General features: G+C 37.8%; 1 protein-coding gene across 1 annotated transcript; it reads right to left on the reverse strand.

Annotated features, from left to right (window-relative positions):
• Window positions 1–976: 976 nt before the first annotated feature.
• On the reverse strand, window positions 977–13,283 carry LOC109035207 (P2R1A-PPP2R2A-interacting phosphatase regulator 1). The gene is made up of 6 exons (XM_019048767.2): window positions 12,357–13,283; window positions 10,467–10,560; window positions 8,835–8,978; window positions 7,590–7,777; window positions 6,348–6,464; window positions 977–5,841 (listed from the first exon to the last, which is right to left on the reverse strand). The coding sequence occupies exons 1-6, from the start codon at window positions 12,500–12,502 to the stop codon at window positions 5,625–5,627; spliced, it is 906 nt and encodes a 301-aa protein (XP_018904312.1). The 5' UTR covers window positions 12,503–13,283; the 3' UTR covers window positions 977–5,624.
• Between the last annotated feature and the right edge of the window lie 810 nt (window positions 13,284–14,093).

A 14,093-nucleotide genomic window follows, 5' to 3' on the forward strand; every position in this document is an offset into this window, starting at 1 on the left:
TCCTATCATTTAATTGGCATTAAGTGACAAATGTTACTTTGAACTTGCAACACCGGGTTAAATTGCCTAATGTTCATTCGCCTTCGATAGGATATGAGGCAACACTCGTTACTGAAGTGTTGTGCATACAACCTTCATAATTCTTGTGTGTATTTTCCGTTTTGAAGGCGTTTTATGTCGGTAACGCACTGTGCTGAGCTTTTCGTTGATGAGCGAAAAATTCAATAATGCATTTTGAAATTACAAAAAGTTTATAGTTAACCCTTCAGAAGGTGATCAAAAAATCAACTTCATCAATGTTCATCAAATTCTAATTAAAATTATCGGCAAGCCACGCAAGGAAAGGTAGATTACCTACTTCTAAATAGATAGATATATAAATATGTGGCACTCACATATTCTAAGTATCTTCGGTGAAGAAACTTAAAGGTGACCGTGCGCGTGCGTACGTATAACCCCTTTTTTAAGGGTTTCTCAAGATTAAAAACTATTCATTTCATTTTTCATTTAAATAGAAAATAGACCGAAAGTACTGAAGATGCTTATCACACACGGCCAAAATGCATCTGAAAGTAAAATTTTTCGAAGATAGTCTACTTTTTTATATTATTATTATTATTATTATTATTAGTATATTAAAAACATTTCACAGCCACTTTACTGATGTTTAGAATTAAATATTAAACAATAAATGTTACTAAGTCAGCTGTCTCCTCAGGAGGTGGTTGCTTACTCAGTAAGTGAAAACATGTGTTTTATTGGGACTTTAAAGGCAGGTGGGGACTTCTAATAGATAATCTTTTATGGATGGTGTAATCATGGCTACTAGGATCAAGCACTGGTGGGTAGAAATGATTTTTTTAACTGAGAGATGGCAACACTGATTGAAGAATAAATTATATGAGAGGGACCTCCTAGGATGTTTCATTCTACCACGGAGAAGGTAACACATTGGAAAAAATATCCACTTAAAAAATTTGAGCTACAATTATTTATTCTATCATACTGGACAAATGTACAAAATGAAAAGTTTCATTTACAATTCAAAAGAGAGAAAAAAACAAATTTTTGATTACACAGTTCTCCATTACAGGATTTGAATACAAATTAACAGATTTTACGAGGCATCTCATCTGCCACATCACAGAAGGCTTCGCTCGTAACACTCACTTGCAGGGAGGCTTGGAAGATAACAGAACATAGTGCCACAGGTTAAAGTGGCAGCTAACTAAGGAGACACATACCTAACTCATTCCTTCACAGTGCAATTTTCTCATAATATTACATTCCAAGGAGAAAAAACTTCGTTTTGTAAAATTAAGTATGTGTGAAAGCTTTTATCCTATCACGGTTCATGCGGGCTTGCAAACAAAATTGTGTGAATCTAGATACTTTCAACCATTATTTTGGCTTGGTGCAACTCTCGAGGTAACATGCTGTGAGAAATTGTAGAAAAAAACCAACAACTATTATCAAGAACAGTGTCTTAAAATTAGGTATTTATACAGACTCATTCAAAAATGATCATTGCATTAAATCATCAACACAGCAAACAGCACCTCTCAGCCAATCAGTCGATTTACTGATTCTATGCGTTGATTTCTGAAAACCGGACTGAGTTGCGAATTTGATGGTTTTTTCCCCCATTCCCCCATTCTCTGGAGAGGTTTTGTCTTAAAGATATAAAAAAAGGGTAGTGGGGGAGAGGGGGGGGGGGGGGTAAAGAATTTTGAAGTGTCTGTAATGACCATGCATCGGAATACTCTTATTTTTTTTAAAAGAAAGGAAAGCAAGAAATAAAATGACCAAAACATTGAAACTTTGAACAATAAAGCAATGAAAATACATGCGTTTCCTTGCTTTCACTACTGAAATAAAATGAGATTAAACCAACTTACTGATGTCTTCAGGTGCAACAGATAAAATTGATCAAATTAGTACAAATAAGTCGGTAGAATTAGGACATTTGGCTAAGAAAGGCTCTTAATATTTTTTTCTTAAACAATTTTTAAAAAGTGGAACAGGGCAACAATTCAGAAACAGAAGCCGTTAATGGCAAGGCCTCTTTCCACTACAAAAGACAAATAAAATCCATAATCTTTGCTGGTGGTAAGAAACATTCTAGCATGAAAGCTACTTTAAAACTTCAGTAATTTGTTCATAAGGTTCCAAAGACACATGTTTCTTATACTTATCTTTAGAATATCTCTTACAATCTTCTGTGGATCTTAAATAAATATTCAACAACTTAATTTCAGAGTTACAAGCGTAGGACAGTATATTTTTAAATGTACTAATGTTATGCTTCGTTTCAAAAATCATGCAGGAAAAATAAAAAATCAATTATCTGATTAAATAGAAACCTCCAAAGGATGTGTGAATGAATTCACACACTCAGGTTGTAGTAACGGTTTCATTTCGGAACTTGGTAACTTATCAATTTTCAATAGGTAAAATACAGGTTTGGGAGAATTCGTTAAACCAAATCCATTGCTTAGGATAAGTTTCTTTAGAAATAAAATATCTAAATACAGACTTATCAACTCGTTTGTTTTTGTGATGAGTTTGGAACATTTTTTGAAAAACAAAAAGCTTGAGCCAGTTGAAGTGTTCATGAACTGCAGACTAAAAATATTAAGTCTTGTTTACAAATAAGGGCACAGACTAAGGGGCGTACTACCTGCTTTATACAATTTCATAAGTTCCATTGACTTAAAAATTTGCATTAAATGACACTTTTATTGATAAATTTCAATATAAGAAGTCGGAGAGAAAAAGGCGAACTTTGAAATCACATTCTAGAGGCCCTAACCATAGCCCAACTGTAAAAAGGAAGAGCTACTTTTTTTATTAGTCCTTTCGAGAAAGTTCACTAGAGTTTCAAATCAATCATCTTTTTTTCGATATGCAATGAGAAGTTTTCAGATATTTTACAGTTTTTGTTACATTTATTACAGGCTCTGAAGAAGACTGTCAAATCTACAACGGACTTTCTAAATGCTCTGAGGAACAGCTCTCAGGGTAATGCATGCATGGAAAAGCATGCTATTAAGGCATAAATTTTGAGTGTTCTTGTAGACATAATTCAGGACACGTAGTCATTTGATAAAAAAACGAGGACTCTGCACTCAGAAGTATGTAAAATTGGCTGAAACTCTTTACTTAGAGGAACCACTGCTATCAATGTCACTGCAGTTTTACATAGGACTAGATTTGTTCTCCGAATAAAATGAATACCTAACATTCATTTCGTACACAAAGGCATTGCCTGCACACAAAATTGTGGATTAATGACTTTTACTTAATTTTGCCTTAAAATGTCTAGGCCTTTTTCCAACATTTTCCGGAATTACATTTTTCAGATTAGTTTTCTGCAAACTTCCAAAATGTTTAATTTATCCGAATGAAACAATTTATGTGGTCATTAATTTCCATATCTTTAGGTCGCATAAGGAATATTGACATGAAGCTTTCATGAATAATGCAACAAATAATATTACATAATCTACAGGGATCTGCTTGATTTGGCAAGGAAAATTAACAAAGAAATGCTAGAAGTTTACTTAATAAAAAAAATAGAGTAGGACAAGAAAAGGTTTCTTTTATTCCAATGAAATAAGGTGATTTCTGTAGAGATAAATAAAAAGAGAATCTGATTACTACTATCAAGTTCACTGATCTAAATTGCATTATGGAAGAATTTCTCTATCTCTTGGACAAAGGGACGTATCTTGTCTGCGCTGTCGGAGTAGTTCTACGAACATTATACTTTTTCATGAGAGAGCTGTTGCACAAATTAGTCTTAGAGTTTCAGAGTCTATTCTGAAAAGGATCAAGAAATAAATTAAAAATTTTAGGAGAGTTCATGGGATGATTTTTCTGTAAAAAAATTAAATGTGAGTGAGAAAACTCAAAAGAGCGCAATCAAGTTACGTTTTTGTACAGGAGACGACAATTAATTAAACTATGAATAAAAATGACTTTGTTGCTTCTAAATAACAAACCAGTCGTTCCTTGTAGGTCTCATGGAACTTCTGCTTCTTCATTCTGAGAAACACTTTTCTCTTTTGGAAACACAATGATAAGTGTTTCTAATACAGAATGGAACTTGAGATTAAAGTTGTTCGGAAGAGATACATTGCAGAAACAGGAACATGAATTCCTTGAAAAGTTCCCGCTTCCATCCCTGAGTGAAACTGTGATGAAAGATTTTTCTTCTTTGCAAGGCATGTAGTTTGTCCTCCAATAGGGTTTCCATAATTTTTCCATATTTGGATTACCTGACTATTCCGTAACTCCAAACTTTCGGAATTTCCTCACTTGCCTTGATCTATGTAAATTCATTTCCTATCAAGTACACTGCTAAAACGCATGTTAAACGCTGCTTGCAAAGTTTCCTGACTTCTTCTATGAATTCGCTGATTTTTCTAGGTCACCGTAATCTCTCTGACTTTCCAGGTTTTCCGGACTGCTAGAAACCATGTCCAATAAATTGCTTCCAAACTGAAAAAGATTTCATTGTATTTGTATGTGAAATGGTGATCAGTGCAAGAGATATTGATGAATCATTTTCACTAGTCTGTTCCATACTGGACATTTTCTATAGCAGCATTTGAGTTTACAACATTGTTTTCAACTTTTGGTAGTCTCAAACAACAGAACACTGGATATTACTCTTTGAAGTATTAAAGTTTCACTGCAAAGTACGCTTCCTGATCACCATGCAAAGGTAGATATAAATTTATCTAAAGAAGAACCCGCTAAGTACATCAGACCTCAATGGTAACTCACTGAAATTTTTTTTTTAATAAATAAACATATTTTCAGAAATCTAAAAAGAAAAAAAAAAAAAATTACCCGATTTTTTTTAGATTAGATACAAATTATTTTTCTGTAAAGTGTGACGGTTTTTCCAGTTCATACTTTCACTTCATTTACATTCCTGTTGCTGTTTTCTTTCTATCTGAAAACGCCTGTTCCCTTGGAAAAGTTTGATTTTCATAAGGTGTACAAATACTGACAAGATTTATGAGGGCAAATAAAAAAATTGGATTATAATTTTTGGTCGGCATCAGACCAGAAATTGAGAAATACACCGATAAAATCTCAAGATGAGACCACAAGCCATCAACAGGAATGGTAGGGATGAAATGAAGGCATAAGAGCATGGGACAAAAACGATCCTTTCTAATTTGCTGCATGGTAAAATTTTACACAGTTGAAGCCATATGCAAACGCGGCACAAGTTGCACGATTGCAGTTTGCATTTTCAGTGCTCTTTAGCTGAAATTCGGTAACAAGTGACTAACAGAGGATTTACAAGGGAATATAATGACTTTTTACCAGCAATGAATTTCTAAAAAAAAAAGTTAAGCTTCATTGTGACATAAAGTAATTAAGCTGATTTTCAGAATCGCCAGTGAGAGACTTCATTATCATCACTTTCCTTCTATACCTCAATTTTGGTGAAAAAATATGAATATTTCATGACCTTTTCTGGGTGTACTGATTGGGACAAGGAATGATTTTCCTGTTAAACAGACACTTTAGGGAATACATTTCCCTTGTAGGAACTACTCCTTGGCGCAGACTATGTCTCTATGCAAAAACAGAATTGGTGTGCTTCAGCTGGTATTCTTGGTGAGGTCCTGCATAGGATGATCAGGAGGTGGTGGGGGTGGTCGTGGGGTTGACTGCTGTGGTGAGGGGAGAGGTGACGCTGCGGGGGTGTCCACCGGTCGGAACGTGAAGCCTCCAGGAGAATCTGCACTGGATACAGATTCCGGGGTCCCGATTGAAGGTAAAGATCCTGGCAGTGGGCTAAGTGAATTTACCTCCAGCCTGATGAAAAATGAAACAAACCAACTTCTCTTAGTGATGCGAAAAAATTGAAAATAATTCTAAGGAAAAATAATGTTTTAACTTTTTAAATCGAGTTAGTTTTTGGATATTCATCTTCCAGTGATGTGAATCGATAATATTGGGCTTTGCCTTCCCTTTCTTCTGCTAAAAAACACCTTAATTGAAAAAAATTTTTACTTATTCGCTCTCCCTGTTTTGGAGACTTCCATTATACATTTACGGAGGAATGAGTCACAATGATGAAACTTTTAGAGGAAAGTGCAAAAGCGAAAATTTAGGGCTGATGAAATACCTTCTCTTTTTTTTTTGATTAAACTTCAACTTCAAACTTCTTTTTTTAGTATAAAAACTGTTTTGAACACATATAATCTCAGACAAGTTTTTTACTAAAATTTACTATAGGAACACCCATTTTCAAGGCAATTCCTGAACCTTGCTACAGGCCTCTTACAATGGAAGTTTCAAAAAATAAAAAAGGTAATTACCGGGACTGGGCAATAAGGAGACCACCTCTCTTTGCGGGTGGTTCATTGTCATCTAGTTCAAATTTCCGTTTTACTGAACCTAAGGAACTGGGGCGCATTGCAACTGGACTTAGACTTCTGAAAACATAAAGTAGAGATAATTAACATTAATAGATGAATTTTATTGCTTACAAAACACCATTGTTTAATAACAAAGGATACCTTTTCAAGATGAGATTTTCGAGGAAAGAACTAATTAAAACTTTTGCTAAATTTATCGAGGACTTTAAACTGAAAATGGGACTTCAGTGTACCTTTTTAAACAGTTTTGCAACTTTTTACAGACGTTAAAGGATAGTCATTACAAACTTTATCACCCTAACACTTAAAAGATATGTGAATGCACAAACACACCTAAAAAATCGAATTTACACGTCAGTACCAATACCGACTTTTCAGAGCAGGTAGGAAAAAAAAATAGTAATTCAGTTGTAATGAGCAAACTTCAATTATCAGGAGATAGATCCATTATTAAATTCACGAAAAGACTACAGTAAGCCTTTGCATTATCGGATCGCGATTTAACGGATTTCCCATTCAATGGAGCGAACCTCCCGTCCCTTCAGCAGGACCCACTAGCGCGATTTTACGGATTCGGCCTCCGGTCCCGTGAGATCCAATAAATCAAGGCGTTGCTGTATGCACACAATATCAAGAAATTCGGCTCTGGCTAGGTTTCAATATTTCTTGATAAGATGCTCCTTGCAATCTCTTGAGCAAAACAAGCTTTTAAAATCGAACTTCCTGTGTGCCAATCTCAAGAAGAGCAAGGCTGAAAATTTTTCGGCATTTTTAACTCGAAACGATTTGTAGAAACATTGCAGTATCTTGTTGGTGATTGAGGAGATCTTTAGTATCCTCGCAGGCTGGGAAGACAACACAAACGAAAATAATCAAATTCCTCCAAACAATAAGAGCATATAGTGCAGCTTCTACACACACATAGCAACAGCCCTATGACTCCAATGGCAATCACTTGTCAGTGAGCCAAAAAGTCACTTTTCAGCCCATTTTTCTTTGGAATCGGCACATGGAAAGTTTGATTTGAAAAGTTCATCATACTCAGGACGTCGTATGGAGTCGGGTATCAAAAAGTATCAAACTTTAACTGGCATCGAATTTCTTGGTATTAGGAGTGTGGTTCTTTAAATGTTTTTCAAGGACGCATCAACTCTGCGGTCATAGAGAACTTAAAAATTTTACCTGGTGCAGAATGCTTTCCGTGTAGGACTAGGGGAGAGGCTCGTTTTCCACATAGAGATTGATGGTGAGAAGCACTGCCTCGTTGTCAAACTTCGTGTTGGCGAGGGCGAAGAGCACAATGGAGGTCCGCATGGCAACGACACATGGAGTGGATCCAGCATTCGAACAGACTTACTTCCATCTTCACTCTGTGCACATTGAATTTTTTAAATTACAGAGAGAATTAACAATACGCTCAAAAAAATATCTTCTTCCCTCAATAAAATTTGAGGCATCTGCACGGAAAATTATTTTATGGAGCTTCAAAGTTGATTCAATTGGAGGGATGACATTATATTAACTACTTCACTTAAACTGCTGGACATAAAACTCAACATTCTTAAACAGCACCTTCTTCTCCTGATTAGTTGTTCTGATTAAGTTTTCGAAAGATAATGGTACATTCTATGATTGATAAATTTTTTATATGTTATAAGGATTATTTAGCCCTTATTGGAAAATGTACCACTTTTTAAGGCCATGAAAGGAGCTTGATTGCTTTCAATTAGTGGTAAAAAAAACTTGTTCTGTTTCTAGGTCAACCAACAATTACAGTGTCAAGCGTTGTCATTCAAGCCCTTACTGTAAAGTCCAATTCACACTATCAAACTTTTCATTCAACTCTTGAATGCAACTTGTCGTAATGGAAAGTTGGATAGTGTGATACTGACGCGAAAAAATGACAATTTTATGAAAAATTGAGCGCAAGGTTGAATGTGACGTCACATTCAACTTTTCATTTGACTTTCGATCCACTTGGCTGTGCCAATTGGATGGGAAGTTGAACAGAGAGTAATTGAATCCGATTTGTTTGCGTTCAACTTTCCAGCCAACTTTTCATTCAATTATGTTGGATGAAAAGTTTGACAGTGTGAATTGGGCTTCAAACTCACCATACACTATCTACTAGTCAAAATATTTAATGAATTCAAAAGAATTGCTGGGAACTTTACACAAACGATTGTGCATTATGCACATGCAATTTGCATGCAGTTAAACGTTGATCTAGGTTGGAAAATTTTACATTCGAAACTTCAAATCAGACACTCTTGCGACAGACATTTATAATTGGACATTTTTCTCATGAGACATTTGAAATTAGGACGTCTCCGTCAGTCATCATGGTATTCTTGCCATTTATAAGGGAAGGCCATAACTTATCATGGTAAACTAGCCTGACTTTGGACGATTGAGTTTTGTTTATACCTTTGACGAGGGATCAACAGTGAGGTCCTCCCAGGACTGAGACATGACCATGGCTGAGTGAAGCTCCTTCTCGTGTGCAGCTTCTCGGTCCACACATTCTTCTTGTCGCAACTGACTCACTCGTGGCGTCAGCCTTGGTGAGCTCTGAAATAGAGATAAGGAAAACATTACTTACAGCGATTTTTTCAAGTTCAAAATTCTTGGAGATCTCATACATTTAATTGCTTCTGAGTTTCCGAAAAACATTGAAACTTCTGTTAATTAACCCTATGCACTCTTTGACCTTTTCGCCTCTACCACCCTGTAATGCAGCAGTCAACGCAAAATCGTTGAGTAGACATGAACGTTGTTCCGGTTTCCTCTGCCAGGCAGCACCACATCTTGGCACGGTCGGAAAAGTTCAAGAAACGGTACTTTGCAGCGAACTTTTCCTTGTCGAAAGTATTCGACATTTAAGTGGAACTTACCTTTTTGTTGTCAAATATATTTGACATAATCAAAGGGTTACAGTTTCTAGTGTCGGAGATTCTGAAAATCCATATTTTAACTTTACTTAGTGATGTGTGCGTAAAATGGGCCTAAAAATCAAGCTCCAGCTTTGGCACCTGAAAAATGGTGCAGCCTTAATACCCATCTGTCCTCACTCTTTATTAAATACTAGGGGGCTACGCCCCCTGGCCGCTACGCGGCCCAACCCCCTGAAGGCGCTCCGCGCCATCAATGGGCCGCTTCGCGGCCCTATTTTTACCCCTATAGTGTTAGTTTTATTTTTCCCCTAAAAAATTACAATATGATGTATACTTTAATTTTAAACTTTACTTAAAATTACTTTAAAATTAAAAGGACGCGTTTTGGAATGACTGCTTGATGAAATATTGCAATAAAACGGTTAGCAGCGATAGGCAGACATTAACTATGAACCCATGAGTCGGGGATCGAACCCACACCGAGATCAATGTGGACGCACTCGACGTCTTAGACGACTCGGCCACCGCTCATCGTGAGGTTCCAGATACGAATCCTGTGTAGATAAGTGTAGAGCTGATGCGCAGGCTACACAGCTACTGCGCAACCTCCTTGACCACTGCGCATCCTCCCGCGCATAGCGGTAGCAGTACCGGAGCATTCTGTAAACTCACTCACTTTTATAACGTGATTTTAAAAAAACCTGGATCCTTTTTCCAAAATCTGATTACAGCGGGCTCATCTAGGGCCAATTACCTGTCGATTTACGCAAAAATCATGGAAATCGGCCCGGTAGAACGCTCAAACGAACTATGACAAAAAGTATAAATTTACATTGTTTAAATGGGAGAATTCGCAACTTTACCACGTAATATAAAAAAACCTGGGCCATATTTTGAAAATCTGAAAAGAGTTGGCTTATCTAGAGGCAATTGCCCGTCGATAGCCGCAAAAATCATGAAAATCGGCCCGGTAGAACGCTGGAACTAAGCGTTACCAGTTTCGCAAAATTAGGAGGTCTTGGAGCTTATAGTATAGATTGTTCAGTATTGTTCAAATTGTTTATGATACCTTCTAAATAGTAAATGCCTCTTAGAAATTAGAATTACCAGCTCAATTGATTTTCAAGTTTTAAGATAGAGTCAGAACATAGCTAAAAATACTTACTGCAGGAGTGTGATGAGGACTGAAGCTGGCACTGAATCTCCGTGTGCGTGACTGCACAGTGGTGCATGCAAATATGTTACATGGTGAAGAAGACCTGAGAATGGGAACAAAATAAAAACTCATCAATATGGATATCACAAGTACAAAAACTTGTAGGTTCTGCTCTTAAGTAAATATACGAGCAAAACCTCATGGGTGAAATTCATTATTTTTTGACACCCTGCATCGAATTATGTACATACGCAAGCCACCAAATATTTAGCAGAGAAATCTGGCATATTGCTGTGGAATTGAGCATTTTTCAATAGTGCAAGGCAAAACTTTGGCCACAAGGCAAAAATGTAGAATTGCAAGATAGGTGCATTCAAAACTTAAAATCTGTTCATCTTAAAAATTGGTGGGTAATGGAAAAAACTACTAGAACTTTCTTGGACTTTTGGGAGAACGGCGCGGGGTGACGGGTGGTAGTAGTTTTTTGAACTATCTGTTCCAGTGGCGTGCGGTCCGGATAAGCAAGGCAAGCACTGCTTGCCCAAAGATTTCAAACGAAAGAAGAAAATTACACCTATTTCATGTTGAACATTTTAGCAAATATAATTTATAAAAGGTGTTCAATAAGTAAATTGCATTAAAAATAGAAAAAGAGAGAGACAGAAATACGTGTAGAGCCACAGCAGTGGGAAAGCGGCTGGGCGGATGGAGGTGGCGCAGCGCGCTGCGCGGCCCGAACACGGGCCAACCCATGCGCTGGAGAATCGCTTGCGATCAGCTGAGCGGAGAGCCACTGCTCGGCGGCGGAATCAAGGCGGGCGGGTAGAGCGGTACGTTCCGAGTCCGAGCCCTTCGCTGCGCGATCGCAGCTCGCTTCTCTTGGCCATCTCTTGGCCCGTCACCGCAGCGCGCTGCTTCTGCCTCCGATGCGCTATCTTGCTCCCTCTTTCCGTCGCGGTTGTAATTGCTCCTCCGCAGCAAATGCCCTTAAATTCTATAAAATTTCGCTCACTTGGATCTAATTGCTGATGAATTAGATAATTCTGAGTCATGTTTTAAATGCAGAAAGCTGATTTTTGGGGAAATTTAAGTAACTCAAAAAATTCTTATAGCAAAATTAGGAGTTAAGAGCATGGAGCCGTCCTCCAATGATCAATAACAATCGAAACAAGTTGAGTAAACGAAATCATAAGTAAGAGAGAAAGAAATAAAGCCACAGTTCTTCAAGACGTTCCATCAGATTTCATCCGAAAAACAGAGCATATAGAGTAAAATTTTAAGAATTTTCTAGGGAGGCTAGGGGGAGGAGGAAGGGAAAGAGACTACGTTAACCCCCCCCCCCCCCCCCCGGATGGCGAACGCTACAGCTTGCCCTGTCACTGAACCCACCGCACGCCACTGTATCTTGAATTTAAGTAAAGGTAGTAAGAGGAATGTGGCGGGTAAGGAGGCTCCCCCTTCGTCCTTCCAAAAATTTCCAGAATTTTTGTAGACTTCACGAGGGTGTCACATGGCGACGAATAGTGACTGTTTCTGGAACTTCCTAGAACTCTCTCGACTTTTTTCCATTCAAGTAAGAGTAAGTAAGCTTGACCTGGGGCCGGCATATTGAATGTTAAGACTAAAGTCAATCTCCAATCAACACCAGGTCAGCATCACTCCACCACTTCTAACACACATTCGAATGAAAGCAATGATAGGTGATGATGTAAACAGGGCTTGACTTATGTCCCAACATACAATGAGAGAACTTGAGCAGCCCTGAGATGTTTCAAAGTAAGGACTGTTTCCAGGCCAACAATTGCTCAAGAATCAAAGGTCATGCCGGATATGAGCAGTTTAGGCAAGAAACTGGAGAAAACTAGGTTTCTGACTTTGAGCACAGTGAATGGAACTCACCTTGATGTGGTGTTCGATGTTGAGGCGGTAGTAGCGACAGACCGCGCATTGATTTCGTTAATCATGGGAGCACTATTTGACCGCTTCAAGTTGCCAGGATTGTCAATATCCATTTTTTGAACGAAGCTGCTGAGATTTCCCGCCATGTTCCCGGATGCTTTCCCACATTTGAAGGGACTAAGCTACAGCTTTCCGCAGAGAGCCATTGCTGCAGTGTGAGCGACCTAACCTCCAAGTCACACACGCAAGATGTAGCGGAGCCACTCTGCCCTGGGCAATGAATCGAAAGCTTTGATGATGAGGAGAATGTATAATTGAGACGATACTTAGAGATAAGGGATGTGGATTGAAAAAATTTGTTCGGGAGGCACACGTTGAAATTTAAGGCTGACCAAACTTGCTAAGCCTGGTCTGGGATTGTAGACTGAAGACTTGGAAATAATTGTACTTATAAAACTTCGAAAAAGGCAGGAAGATTTGCTTGGGTATACAATGGAAGACTGCAGTGTTTTAAAGAAGGTGCTAGTGTTTTCTTCAGGGTGTTGCTAGGGAGAATAGGAACCACTTGGGAAGCACTTTGGAGAACACTTCACACAAACTCTAGAATTTCGCCACTCTCACACTGGGAATTTTGAAACGTATAGCTAAGAAGATGAACTCAGGACTATAGCCGACTTTGGCTGGATTTTGGACTCTGATCCAGGGATGGATTCGGAGAACCGTGAAGGGTGAATAGGAAGATACCCTTTGAAAAACTTCACAGGTCTCGAAGTCTGCTGTGATATCATGTGATAACCTTGTTTTCCATCGGAGCCTCTTGCCGGAAAATCTCACGTTGCAAAACTAGGCAAAGAATCTCACTATGTTCAGTAATCCTCACCCTAAAATAGACGAACAAGCTATATTCCTATGGGATAATTTTCTGCAGCTCGTACAATTTCATCCCCGCACCACAAAAAAAAAATTTTCATCCTCAAAATCAAAATTTAAAATTAATGTGGCGAAGAAATAGCCAACTTGGCAGCCATGCCAGAATGTGCCGATCAGGATGGTAGCGCAAAGAACTTCTAAATACTCAGCGAGCTTAAACTACCTTCATATTAATTTGTGCTGTACCTAAATATGTCATGAGTACGATTGTAAAATGAGTTCTTTTGTGAGTGAATTTTGTTCACAATTAGGAACTTTTACAGACCAGTGAATATGATTATAGATGAGAGAATTTAATTACAATTTCAAATCTGCTCGCAAAGTGGTGTACTAACATCTAGAATGGCGGCAATGTAAAGGAAAAGCGGGAAAGTTTAAAAATGTGCAGGTTGGTCATGATGCCGCCTTATATCCATTAAAATAATTTATCTACAGCAAAAGCCAGGATGGAAGTAAAAAAAACGCTTATCCCGTTTTACAAACTTCCCATCGTACTTGATTGCCGAGTGAAGTTAAGTTTACATTGAGGAATGGCTAAAATTGTATATTGATTAATTTCATATAGGTATCATTAATTGATTTTGTCCATTCACTTGTTGGGCCTTATGAGTGTTATGACATCAAAATTTCCGAAAATGGATTAATTGAATTTACCACGACAATATCTCCAGGTGCTGATTGCAGTCAATCGGAAAGTATGATACAATCTACTGACCAGTGCCACCTGTTCATGGTACTTACGGCAAGATTCTAATGAAGAAATTGAAATTCCGATGACTGCAGTTGGAAAATTTGTGACATCAATTT

The sequence above is a fragment of the Bemisia tabaci genome, chromosome 4 (assembly GCF_918797505.1).
Source record: "Bemisia tabaci chromosome 4, PGI_BMITA_v3".
In the NCBI taxonomy this organism is placed as follows: domain Eukaryota; kingdom Metazoa; phylum Arthropoda; class Insecta; order Hemiptera; family Aleyrodidae; genus Bemisia; species Bemisia tabaci.